General features: G+C 45.8%; 1 protein-coding gene across 1 annotated transcript; it reads left to right on the forward strand.

The window, feature by feature from the left end:
• The first annotated feature begins 7739 nt into the window (after positions 1-7739).
• Positions 7740-9332, forward strand: LOC120710347 (CBS domain-containing protein CBSX5-like). The gene is made up of 2 exons (XM_039995975.1): positions 7740-8156; positions 8263-9332. The coding sequence occupies exons 1-2, from the start codon at positions 7822-7824 to the stop codon at positions 9125-9127; spliced, it is 1200 nt and encodes a 399-aa protein (XP_039851909.1). The 5' UTR covers positions 7740-7821; the 3' UTR covers positions 9128-9332.
• The last annotated feature ends 4186 nt before the right edge of the window (positions 9333-13518 follow it).

Consider the following 13518-nt stretch of genomic DNA (forward strand, 5'->3'; position numbering starts at 1 on the left):
GCCTCGCGCAATGAATGGTGAGCGGGACGGCGGTGGAGGAGTCACTTGTCCGGACGGCTGGCTTGACCACCATGTTGACTCAGCGGTCGCCGTCAGCCGGCGACGGAATTGCTGGCGCGGCGCCCCTAGAATCTGGACGTGGCGCTGTCGGCTTCGGAGACGAGGACTCCGAGGAGCGTGCGGTAGGCGAGAAACCAAAAGCATGTTGGAGGTTGCTGTAAATTCTCAGCCGCAAAACTTTTGGTTGGAGTCATATAAGATTTCTAGACGTCCATATTGACCGAACAACGTAAACGAGGCTGGCCAAGTCGTCAAGGAACGCGCTATACCAAGGACGCATACCACCACACACCCCCAGCACACACTCACGCGTGATTCTGATTGCTAATATCAGAATGGGGATTTTTAGGGGTGAAAGTCTAGATGAGAACTTTTTTCGATAGACACACACAATACTTTTTTTTGAGTATATCCGATCTTGAGATGGATGAAATTATAGAGAGATATATGTTGTTGACGGTCACGTCACCCACGACTTGAAAGGCGGAATTCCAGTTCCGCGCGTCGGCGCGTGAGCGTTGGCTGGCGTCCGGGCGCTCGATTCCGACCGCGCCGTCCGCCCGGCTCGCACGCCACATCCCCGGCTTGGACGCAAAAACAGACGGAAGCATCCGGCATGAGCAGTGCTGCTATGGGCATGTGGGGAAGCAGTAAGCCAGTAAGACATGCCTTTTCTTTTCGTTTTTATTACAATTCTTGTGCCTTAATATTTTTACTTCGTAACTTTTTGTAAATATTTTTGAACAACCTATGAATATAATTTTTTATACAATGTGTGCATACAATTTATGTTTTTTTTGCATACATAACTTATGAACAGGAATCTATATGCATAATTTTTGTAGTACAACTTATACACATAATTTTGTGTCATACAATTTATGCAAATATTTTATACTTTCATGCATAACTTATGAGCAGATTATTTATGCATAAATTTTTTCGTATATAATTTATTAAAAATAATTTATGCTGACATAGTTTGGTTTTATATTTTTCTCATATATTTTTCAAAATGATAAAAGAGAATGGGGATCCGGACTCACCGTGTGCATGTGGGTGGACGGTGACTTTACGTCCTGTTTAGTTCCCACCCCATAAATCCCGTAAACACAAAAAAACGTCACATCGAATGTTTCGACACATGTATGGAGTACTAAATGAAGTCTATTTATAAAACTTTTTGCATAGATGGGCTATAAATCGCGAGACGAATCTAATGAGCATACTTAATCTATGATTTGCAACAATGATGCTACAGTAATCATCTACTGATTATTAATTAATCATGGATTAATTAACATCATTAGATTCGTCTCGCGATTTACAACACATCTGTGAATTTTTTTTGTAAATAAACTTTATTTAGTACTTCAAATTAGCAAGATTCCATCACAAATATTTTTTTTGCAAAACATCTAAACACGGGCTTAGCTTGACGAGGCCCTCGGACATGCAGTACGTGGGGAGTGTGCGCCTGTGCGGACTGCGGAAAGGGGAGGCGGTAACTGTGATTTTTGTCTGATCGATCGCTAGAAGCTGTGGTGGCGCGCGCTCGCGAATTAGAAAGCCACCTTGAAAAGAACGTATCATTACGAGCATCTGTATCAAGTTTAATGAGTTGATGTCAAGACGTGCTAGTTCGCAAAATTCAAGTTTGGATCGATCAGATGTGGTTGCTACTTGCTAGCTCGCTAAATTCAAGATGGGATCGATCAGACGCAGTACAGCATAATTTTTGTTGAGAGAGAGGATGGTACAGGCGTACAACATAAATGAATGCAGGAATGTGTGCCCGTTGCACGCTTTTCTCACCGACCTCGTCCATATATAGGCCATTATGGCTAAGCCATGGTCAATACGTAGAATGCTATGTAACCCTAAGTGTGGACCCATAAAAGATAGCACTATTTTTTTTAAAAAAATAAAAGATAGCACTAGTTAAAATAATCTCCACAATGCCTGTTGTTGTCCAACAACGTGAGCCGTAGACCCATAGTGGCACGCACAATTAACGGACAGATGGCCCATCGACATGCACAGTTTTGCGAAAACCCCCCTCGCAACCAGCATTTACTGAGGATAGAGAGCGGTGCCGTCGTCTTGTTCGTCACCGGCTTCGGCGCGTGGTCCAAGACAAAGCGAAAGCAGCGCGAGCGCTGTACGAATTGCTGCAGCTCGTCGACGGCGACGAGGATCCGGTGCACGCGCGGAGGAATCACTTGGCGGCAACATTTCGCGCCATCTTCATCGAAAAATGCCCACCTTCCTTGATAAAATCACCCACGCGGTGCTTCTCTCCTACCTAATAGCCACCATGTCGCGACAGGCAGAGAAGGCAGCAGCGACATCTACCTGAGGTGCTCCGCGCAGTGCGGCGGCCTGCGGAACAGTGGTGGCAGGAGGGCGGGGCCCCGCCTGTGCATCTCGGCGCCTAGTCGCAGCCTGTGGGGCAGCGGCAGCCTCCCCACCGCAGCTTAGGCCCATCCTCGCCCGCGGCGCAGCCGCCGAGATCTCCCCACCGCCGTCGAGGCCTCCACAGCGCCGCTCGCCCACGACGCCTTCTCTCCTCGCCCTTAGGGGCTCTGTGCCTCCATGGGGCTAGTGGCGCACCCAATTTCAGTTTTCGCCGACACCCAGGGCTTCACCAGCTACTATGGTACATGTGCCCGGGGGTACCAGACGCTACCTCAAGCACTCCCCACATGCGAGGCGGGCCACAGCTGCTCTTGTTGCATGGTTTTATGTCCTGCAAGGTTTGGGATATTCTCTAGTTGGTGTTTTCGTGGACTTCTTTGTTCACTATCTTGGAAATTTTAAAGGCAAAATGTCTTTACTACCCTTGGTATAGCAAATCACCATAATTGTGAATGCAGTAAATAGTAATATGCAGGTTGTGGCTAATATTATCCACGTCCACATTCATTCAGGACTTCAAATCTCGAAAGATTTAGCACATCTCTTATTCCGTCTAAGACACTATTGCATTAGTGATTCTCCTCTTGCCCGAAACCATGCTCACATGAGGAAAAAGATGCTAAATCAGCATTATTCATCAAGATGCACAGCCGTTTGAAAGCCATAGAAAAAATAGACCCCACAGCTTATGCAAATATTCTGCGACTAGTGCAACAAATTCCTGACAGTGTGTGGTTGAGGAGTGCGAGGATGATCTTTATGCTTTTCTTCGGTATGCCTCATGGAAGAGCCATCACCCGATAACCTTGATTAATGTGGTAATTGTGTTTCTTACTAAGAAGATGCATTACACAGAGGTTGGGTGCTATAGTGTCTTTATTCCGTCTAAGACACTATTGCATTAGAGCTTGGAAAAGGCGAGTGATTCCACTTGGAAAAACAGTTCAGATGTCATGGTCTGGCCCACTTTCGCTTGGATGCTATGGAGGTTGAGGAGCAGGGATCAATATCTATCATATTTAAGTATAAAAAATATCTATCCTATTGATGTGGTAAACACATATTTGCTCTATTTTTACAAATTTAGCACATGCAACTGTGATTATGTCGCTAGACAGTGCTAGCTAGTTTACAGTGTAGAAGCATATCATTAGCTTTGTTACAGTGTGCAATTATTAACCAACACAACCTATTGTTTTGTTAGTTCAGATTTTTAGATTAATCAAAATAACGCAACCATGTATGTACAAATCCAGATATATAAATTGAGCTGAGTTGTCCTATGAATAACAACTATCATTTTGATCCACACACAAAATCACAAAGGGAACTGTTCCCACTAATTTTAATGTTAAACCATCTAATTTAACCGCACTTGAAAGTCAAAATATAGTAAACTAGTGTTGGGGTGTGACTACACCAAGCAATGGAGAGAGAAAGAGAGATGATGGCACGAAACTTGTGAACTAGTTAGGAGTGCAGTGCTCATGTGAGTCCCCTCCTCTTGACCCCTTGGGTCATTTATACAGAGGAGAAAAAGGGATGACAATTTGCCACCAGGACCCTAGTGGGTACAATATTCATAAATAGGCCATCGGGCCTTTACTTGAGGCACATTGAGTACATGGGCTGGACCATTCTCCAAACAAGTAGCAACCAATTATCATTACTAATAAGGAAAAATGCCATGTATCGAACCACCAGTTATTTTAAGTTTCCAACTGTACTTATTATGGTGATTCCATCCGCATAGGTTCTTGGGAGAGTTCATAATAAAATACTACTCCAATAATCTTTCCTAACATTTCCCTTTTTCTAATAATTATTGAGACAACCCAATAATTCATCCTAACTCTCCCTAAATAAAGGAGGAGTTGTGACTCTTCCAATAAAGTAGTTGGATTGTGATGAGATTATTGGGAGAGTGGAAAAGCAACTCGTATAGCAATAACAATGTAAGTGATATTAGAATATCCCTATTAACTAGTTATTGAGAGACTGTTGGAGATGCTCTAATAGATTAAACTTTAGTTTAGGTATAACTAATTTTAGTCTATATTTAAAAAAGATTGACCTGACCGCCCCACGATATTGTATTAAGAAGAAAACATTCTCACACAGGTCAAGAAAACCCCCGAACCCCTGCCCCACCCGTACATAGTGGCCCGTCACATGTGAGAAAGACCGGGGCCCTAACTGTGCTTTGAATATGGGATAAGCGAGAGAATTTTTTTTTCTGTGCAAGCCAGGAGTCGAACTGCGGAACGGATAGTTCCCATCACCAGTGGCGGACCCAGTGGGTAGGCCATATAGGCTAGGACTACTCAAAATTTGAGCAATTTCCTTTACTAGTTAGATTTTCTTTACTACTCATAATTATTTAGAAAATTTTGTAGTTATATTATCTAATTGTACATTGAATTTTACCGTATTTTTATCTTGAAGTTTTACCTAGACATACCCTAAATTGAAATCCTGTATCCGCCACTGCCCATCACATGCATTTACCAGCATGACTAAAAGCCCACTTGCAATATTTTATCCCATCTGTTTGGATCATTTAGAATTTTAGATGGATCCAAACGGGGCCGACACCACGGCTCCCGCCTGATGACACGAAGCTCCGCGGAAGGCGCCTGCGAGGTCCCCTCCGAGGCTAGTAGTACAACACATGGGGTTAGTAGGCATGGAGTGGAAAAATAATGCGGAATCAAACCGAGCATAAAACGAAAAGGGCATCTCGCCTCGCGGCGCCGCCGTTTCATCCGCCGTCGCGTCGATATACGCACCCCAAGAGCCATCTGCCGCCATGTGATCTGCCATTTGCCGTCCCGATACGTACGGCGCGCCAAGCTGTTCGCGCACGGCTCGCCGACGTGTTCCATGAGATCCATGACTAGGGATGGTAAAGGCTCAATAGTTTAAACTAACAAATTTAAGAGTCGGGTCTTAAAAAAACCGGATTCTAATCTTATATAATTTTAAACTAAAAAATTTAAAAATTTTATTAGGCTGTGAAGAAGTTATTAAAGCCATGACCTATTACCATCCTATGCATAGACCCGGCGGCGGCTTTAGCCGCTTTCGTAGAGGCGGCTGCATGCCCCTCCTCGCCGTCCACAGTCTCGGCTGTTGTGGATCTGCAATCCTCTCGAAACTTTTTATCATCCCACCGATTTTTCTGTTTTCTTTTGGTACGCCGCGATCAATACTTGGGTTTTGGAAGGCACTGTGTTTGAGGGGACAGCGCACATCTTTCGTCCGATTTAGTTGACGGTGGTCCGGTGGCCACGAATATTCAAGTGCTGATAACAAGTTCAGCCATGTGCCATTTGCCCTCCAGTTGCGTCGTTGCTTGCGTGTACAAGAGCAACTTCAGTGGGCTACTAAATGAGCTATCATCACCATATTTACTTGGTAGGTGCAAAAAATTGATCTCCAGCAGGCCTTCCAATAGGCTGCCATTTTGGTAGATCTTCCAAATTCCCTCCCCCCCAAATTTGGTGGCTCTCTATTTGGGCGGCCAACTATGAGCGGGGGCTCCTATATCCCTTCCGGAAGATAGATAACAGACTATCTATAAAACCCAAAACCCATTATCATTGGTGTCGCGGCCCATCAGAAGCAGTCATGTGCTGCGTTGTCAAATCGCGCAAGCACATGCAATAAGCATGTGCAGCTTACACTTCACCACTTGTTAGGAAGGTACAGGTGGTGGATGGCATTCTTTTATTTTTTTTCCCTCTTCAAGCCCTATCAATAATTATCACTTTCTCTATACTACTACGGTCAATATTTTAAAATACAACATTCAACATTCATTCAAACTTAATACAATATTTCTTATAAACTAGTTAAACATTTTATATGAAAATGTTGAAACCGTATGTACAAAATGTTGAACATGTATACTCAAATGTTGCAATAGTATACTTTGATTGTTGATATTTTTAGAAAAACTAAAATTAATTAAAACATATGCATATGTGATCTTGTTTTATTGCATAAATTCTAAATAGCATCATGGTTGAAACGGAATTTAAAATATATTTACCGTTTGAAAGAAAAATAGGATTAAAGTTTTGAATCTAAATGGAATCCCCACACCACCCAGCCATGCACGAAGCCGCACATGCGCCATGCACACTAAGCAGCACATGCGCGGAGCGCTGCTGTGCTCCAATCTCATCCTCTTGATGCACTCCGCACGAATTTCAAACACTGCAAGTTTAATGTCTTTCCCACCTTCCGGAAGATGTATAGGATTCATGACTATGAGCCCTCTATAGAAGCCCAATTTATTCGGCCTGCTGGAGTGGAGATCTATATTTGGGTGAGTAAAATTTAGAAGTTGGCTTTTAAATATAGATTTGCTTACCCAAATTTAGAAGCTCTACTGGAGTTGCTCTAAGTACACCAACACGAGCCGAAAAAAAATGAAAATAAATCGAGAGAAATAGGTGTTCGTTAATAGTATAACCTGTAAATCTGAATCATCAGAGCGCGCTGAAGGAGTGACGGTACTGCTAGCATGTGTGAGACCACGTGCATGTGGATGAAAATTTAGGTTCACCGGGTGCAGTGTACCAAATGACATGCTTACATGGCACGTGCATGCAGCGGAGCCATCTGGATTCTCGTCCGACAGACTGTCACCGGATGAAAAACTAGACGGGCGTTTTAACAAGTCAAAGTAAAAAAATTGGGGATTCTTCTAGACGATGTAATTTAAGACTTCTACTGACAGGAGATGGTTACCAAAGATTGATAAGTTGAAGGCCGTTTGCAGGGGTTTCTCTGTCTATAGCTGGAGGCTGGAGCTGGAGGGATGTGAGAGAAAAACACTGTTACCTAGTTGGTGGCTGGAGGCTGGAGCTGGAGGGATGTGAGAGGGAAACACTGTAGAGCTGGAGCTGGAACCACCAGCCGAACACAGTGGCTGATTCCAGCTTCCCCTTTTTGCATAAAGCAATGAATGTGATATAAGACGGTTCCGTACGAGGCAGAAGTAAAGTTAAAGCGCAGGTGAAGGTAGTTTTTTTGTTTAGCTTCAACGGTAAAAACCGTTTGAGAAAACCCCTCTCTAACGGCCATAATGTTACTACGTGCTGCACCAACTACCGGCCAAACATTGTCAATTGTCATTAGCATCATTCCAACTCATGCTCGCCGGGCACCAGCCAGCACATCACCTTTTCTGCCAGTTATAAATAGCCTTCAGCTGCATAGGCGCTCAGCCTCACCCCGCGCTTGCACAAGCGTTCATTTTCTTCTCCGCGCGCCTCGATCAGTAGCGCCCTCCTCCGTCCGTTCCCCGATCCAGCTCCAGCGAGCTGCGCGTGCATGGCGGCGACCCTCCTGTCCCACGTCGTCTCCGACCTCTGCATCGGCAGGCCCAGGGTGCTCACGCTGCCGCCGTCCACGCCCGTCGCCGCCGCGCTCCGCGCCGGGGCCGACCCGTTCGTCTTCGTGGACGCCGAACCGGCCGCCTGCCGCGCGAAGAGGGGAGCGGCCACGGTGTACGTGAAGGTCAGCGTCGCGGACGTCCTCTGCTACGTCTGCGGCGACGCGGACAACCTCACGGACCCAGCGGCAGCGCTCGGCCGGCCCGTGTCCGCCGTCGCCGCCGCGGTTGCTGGCGGCCACGGCGTCACCCACCGAGTGGACCCCCAGACAAGGTGCCGTGCTGCACGTCTCTGGTTCTTGATTTGTCCGGAACTGTCAATTCTCAGTCCTTAACGAAGTCGGCTAAATTTATTTTGGACTTTTGGTCAAACTTTGCAGGCTGCTCGACGCCATTGACGTGCTGCTGACCGACGGGTGCCAAGGCCTGCTCGTCCCCCTCCACGCGCGCGCCCGCAAGCGGCATCACCAGGTCCTCTCCCCCGCCGCCGTGGCGGCGGCATCGTCCGACTGCTGCGTGCTGACGGGAGAGGACATCGTGCGCCACCTATTCGACTCCATCTCCCACTTCTCCCCTGTCGCCGCGCTCACGGTCGCCTCCCTCGGCCTCGTCCGCCGCGACGTGCACGCTCTGCACGTCGGCGACGGCGGGCTCGACGCGATCCCGCTCCTGCAGAGAGCCGTCTCGGACGGCACGGCCGTTGCCGTCGTCGCCGACGACGACGCGATGGTCGGCGAGATCTGCCCCGGCGTGCTCGCGTCGTGTGACGTCGAGTCGGTGGCGGCCGCCTTCGCCGCGCTCTCCGCTGGCGACTTCGTGACGTACATCGACTGCTCTCTGACGCACACGCAGCCGGAGTTCTTGCTCCGCGCCATCCGAGCCCAGCTCAAGAACAGGGGCCTCGACGCCATTGCTGAGCTCATGAACGCCTCGGACGCCGCCTCTCTGCCCTCGTCCCCGTCGTCGTCGACCTCCTCCGATGAGGACTCATCGTCGGGACGCGGACGACGCCCGCGGAGGATGTCGTCTGGGAGTTTCGGGTGGCGATCGACGGAGGACGTGGTGGCGTGCCATTCCGGGAGCTCGCTCGTGGCCGTCATGGCCCAGGCCCTCGCGCATCGTGTCGGGTACGTCTGGGTCGTTGATGAGACCAGCGGCGCGCTCGTCGGAGTAGTGCGATTCGCAGACGTGCTCGCGGTGCTCCGGGAGCATCTCCGCCCTCAGTCCCAGGTGCTATGCAGATAATCAGTGATCTGCGTATCAGCTTATGCTCACCTAAAGATCTCCAAGTCTCCAACGCTAAAACAGTTGGGAGTTGTTTATATTCTTCTGTCAATCCGTCTCTGTCAAAATCCTTTTTTCTTTTTGAACGAATCGAACTGAAGAGAAGTCTGTAAAAGTTTGTTTTGACGAGAGCGTACTGTATGTCATTCAGCCCATAAGCATGAAAATGGACTAACATAAATGCGCCCATATCCAAGTGGACCGACTGAAGTGTTTCGCAAGGAGCACTTTTAGCCCAGAAGCTGAAATTTGGCCCAAAACCTTAATTTGCAAGGAAGCCACAATATGGGCCCAGTGAATCGTGGTCTCTCACTGCTTTGGGCATTTATAATCTTTAACAATCGAAACCTGGGTTATTCCCTGAGCTGTGATTGGGCCACGTCATCAAATTTTTTTCCTATCGTTGGATTCAAATCGGACGGAACCTAACAATGTCTAATGCAAACGCGCCGCCCGTCCCGCCTGCTCTTCCCGCCCGTTCCGCGTACTCTAGATTTCTCTTTCCACTTCTACCGCAATCGAGAACAACAGGAATCAGTAAAAAAGCGACGCTTCCCCTTCCGCATCTCAGTTCCCAAACCAGCGAAAATCACCATCACCCCTTCCACTTCTGGATTGCAACAAAAAAAATCATCCTACCTCAGCCAACGTCGACCAGGGCGTTGTCGATCACGCTGCTTCCTCCTAGGTATGTAATCTCCCCAACTCCCCTACCAACGATAGTCCCTTTGCATTGCTCTGCACCTACGAACGAATGCGCCATCCGTCGGCATCAACCGCTTCCGCCGCCGGCGCACCCTCCTCCGCCGGCGCTCAATTCACCGGCGGACCTCCCTAAGCTCGCTCCACCAACGGACCTTCCTCCGCCGGCGTTCCCTCCACTCGCGGCCTGACGCCAATGGCCCTCGCGGCTGCCTCCGAGTCCACCCCCCACCGCCCAGCCATACGCCGCCGCATTACCTCCTTCAGTCCCTAGTACGCGTCGCTCGCCCTCCACCGGCACGCGCAGATGTGCCTGCCGCCGGCGCCCGTCTCTGTCGATCCAGGCCAGTGCCCTTCGCCTCCCCTCACACGGCGCAGATCCAGGTGGCGACGGCGGCCGCTCGCCCTATTGCTCCATCCGTCAGCGCATGCGCTGCTGCGGCAGCTACGACGACGATGACGGCAGCTTCCGCACGTACTCCGCGGGCGCACTTGCTCATCACAATCCCAGATCGAAACAGCCGAAGCTCACCCAGGTACTACGTGCAACAGTTCCTAGGCTGATCCAGAGACTCAAGGCGGCGGGATTCAAAGAAGCTCACGAGGTCGAGGTCCCCGTGAGCGCAAGCAACACTCCCGCGAGCTGCTACTCCTGCTGGTGCCATGACGCAATCCTCCAAGAAAACTGCCAAAATGGAAATCCCTCTCCCTCTTCTACCTCCTCATGCTCTCAAATTCTTAAACAACATCCCGACACCCCGTTCCAGCAATCTCCATGAGCTCAGGCACCCCTCCCACCCCAACACACACGCAAGAACCAGAGCACCAAACACCTAAAAGAACTAGGTAGATAGCCAATGCATTTTTAACTTCTCCAATACAATCCCTATATGCTGGCCAGTACACTGACCATGGCCGCAAAAGCCATGGCTGCCTCGAAGAAACGGCCCGCAATGGCGCAGATGTACTGCAACCCAAACTCGTCTAGCATGATCTTCCTGACAACAGAAGTGGCCACCTGCATGTGTGGACCTGACTAATTAGTGAATGGAAGCGGTGGTTACCTATCATTTAGTCATTTGGTTCATTCAGTAAGCATGCTGATGAATAGGATTAACATGATGTGCCATGGCTGGGCAGATGCAAAATAAGGCATGGACATACGAGTTTCAGGAGCTCACTGTTTTACCTAACCACTCACAATTTTCATTAATTCTCATATAATTGAGAAATTACAGAATCAAAATGGTTCTGATAATGAAAGTGGCAGCTAGCCTCTAACCAATTTAAGCCATCAATCGCAAACAGGAACAGGGCATTAACAGGAAGAAACTGTTCTAGTTCATTCCAACTCACCAAGTCTACAAATTGCATCAGTTCATTAGGAGCTGGCATGTGATGTTTAGTTTGGAACTAGAACATGTTAGGTTCATAGTAAACAAAAAGGCTAGAACTGAACCAGTTCATCTGCAAACCAGTGGCATTGGCAATCAAAATAAAGTTCAGAAAATAAATTTTCTTACACAAATTATTTTTTAGATAACACAGGAGAGCTGCGCTTCATTGCATTAGAGAGAGAAAAAAAGTCCCCATACAACTTCCTACCCTCATACGGGGACCAAATATGAGAGATCGGACATCCTAACAAACACGAGCTAGGAAACAAAAGTAACATGACCAAAACTTGACCTAGCAGTCTAAATAACACCAATTATGGCATGTCCATGTTCTACAATAATAACCTTTTCAAAACCTTTCATACTAAACCAATTTTATTCTTCTGTTTTCCCTGCAGTACACTACATTGACATGAAACAGGAGGGTGAAAAAAAGGAAGATTCTAGATCAAGGTACATATCACCACTACTACACAGCTTTTGTCTTTATTGATTCGTGCTACAAATTATGTGATTGATCTAAATTTCAGATTTAGATACTATTATATTATTATATTATAGTCATCTACTTCTTTGTTACTATTAATGTTTACTAATACTTCTCTCTTTCTAATTTATAATAATGGCTCCATACAATTTAGTATGGCACGCACTAAAAGGAAATTTTCTGAATTTACACCAATAGAGAAAAATCCTGACACAAAACGAGCTAGACAAAATAGAGCAAATTTAATAGCAGGTAAAAAAAGGAAAAGGAAAAATAATGAAGACAACAACTCAAAAAGAAAAAAAAACAAAATGACCCATATAGCAAGTCCCTTGATATATCTCAGTCGTACCTATATAGTAAACAAGGGATGGTCTCATTTAGCCCTAAATATATTGAATATCTGATAGAATCATATGAAGAAAGATCGTATATAGGAAAACCAGAATATATATGTAAACATTGTAATGCTATGTTCTGGTACAATGAGAGAAACAAAAAAGGCACATATAAAAATAAAGAACCAATATACACAAACTGCTGCAAAAAAGGAACCATCAAAATACCAAAATACAGGGAGCCTCCAAAGTTCCTATTAAACCTTTTACAAAACAGAGATCAGCCTTTATCAAAACATTTCTTCCAAAAAATTAGACAATATAATAGTTTATTTTCTTTTACATCCATGGGTGCAACTATTATAAATGAAATAAATAAAGGAGATGGACCATACGTTTTCAAGATAAATGGCCAAATACACCATCGTATAGGATCATTAATACCTTCAGACAACAATCAACCACAATATGCTGAACTATATATTTTTGACACACAAAATGAAATAAGCAACAGAATTAAAGCATTGCACAAGCAAGAACCATCAGAAATAGATATAGATCCTGAAATAGTAAGACAACTAAAATAAATGCTAGATGAAAACAATCCACTCGTAAAAACCTTCCGCCATGCACGCGACATGCTTGAAAAATAAAAAGATATAGATGTTAGCATTCGAATAATAGGAGCTGATAAGGGTGACCGAATACAATATGAAATGCCGCATACAATATGAAATGCCGCATACAGATGAACTTGCATTACTAATAGTTGGAGATTTAACTTTAGAAAAATGCCAACGAGATATAATTGTAAGCACAAAACAAAAAGGATTGCAACGTACATCAATTCTCCATCCCGCTTATATGGCATTACAATATCCTCTTTTATTTCCATATGGAGAAAGAGGATTTCAACTTGGCATACCTTACTACGAACAAAGAGAGTACACACGTAAAATGAAACAAAAAACAGTCACAATGCACGAGTTTTTCAAATACCATATGCACTATAGACCAGGGCAGCCAAATCCATTCCTATGCTATGGTAGATTATCAAAACAAGTCATAGTTGACGCACGAGCAATGGAAGACGAAGATAGACTAATGTACATTTCGAGAAATCAAGACAAACTAAGAGCTGAATACTTACAAGGCATATTTGATGCTGTAGAAAAAGGAATAACTAATGGTAGCCAAATTGGCAAAAGAATTTTACTACCATCAAATCATGTAGGCTCAAGACGTTATATGATACAGAATTACCATGATGGAGTAGCAATATGCCGTGTATATGGGCCTCCAGATCTATTCATAACATTTACATGCAACCCTAAATGGTGTGAAATAACTTCAAATATACTTCCTGGCGAGGAACCAAATGATCGACCTGATGTGATTGCACGAGTATTTCATATAAAACTACAGGAA

This window comes from Panicum virgatum, chromosome 1K (assembly GCF_016808335.1).
Source record: "Panicum virgatum strain AP13 chromosome 1K, P.virgatum_v5, whole genome shotgun sequence".
NCBI classification, from domain to species: Eukaryota; Viridiplantae; Streptophyta; class Magnoliopsida; order Poales; family Poaceae; genus Panicum; species Panicum virgatum.

Excerpts from the sequence above, each read along its gene's own strand:
- LOC120710347 (XM_039995975.1), top strand. The coding sequence starts at position 7,822 with ATGGCGGCGACCCTCCTGTCCCACGTCGTCTCCGACCTCTGCATCGGC. Across the intron at positions 8,157-8,262 it reads CGAGTGGACCCCCAGACAAG|GCTGCTCGACGCCATTGACG; the intron begins GTGCCGTGCTGC and ends CAAACTTTGCAG.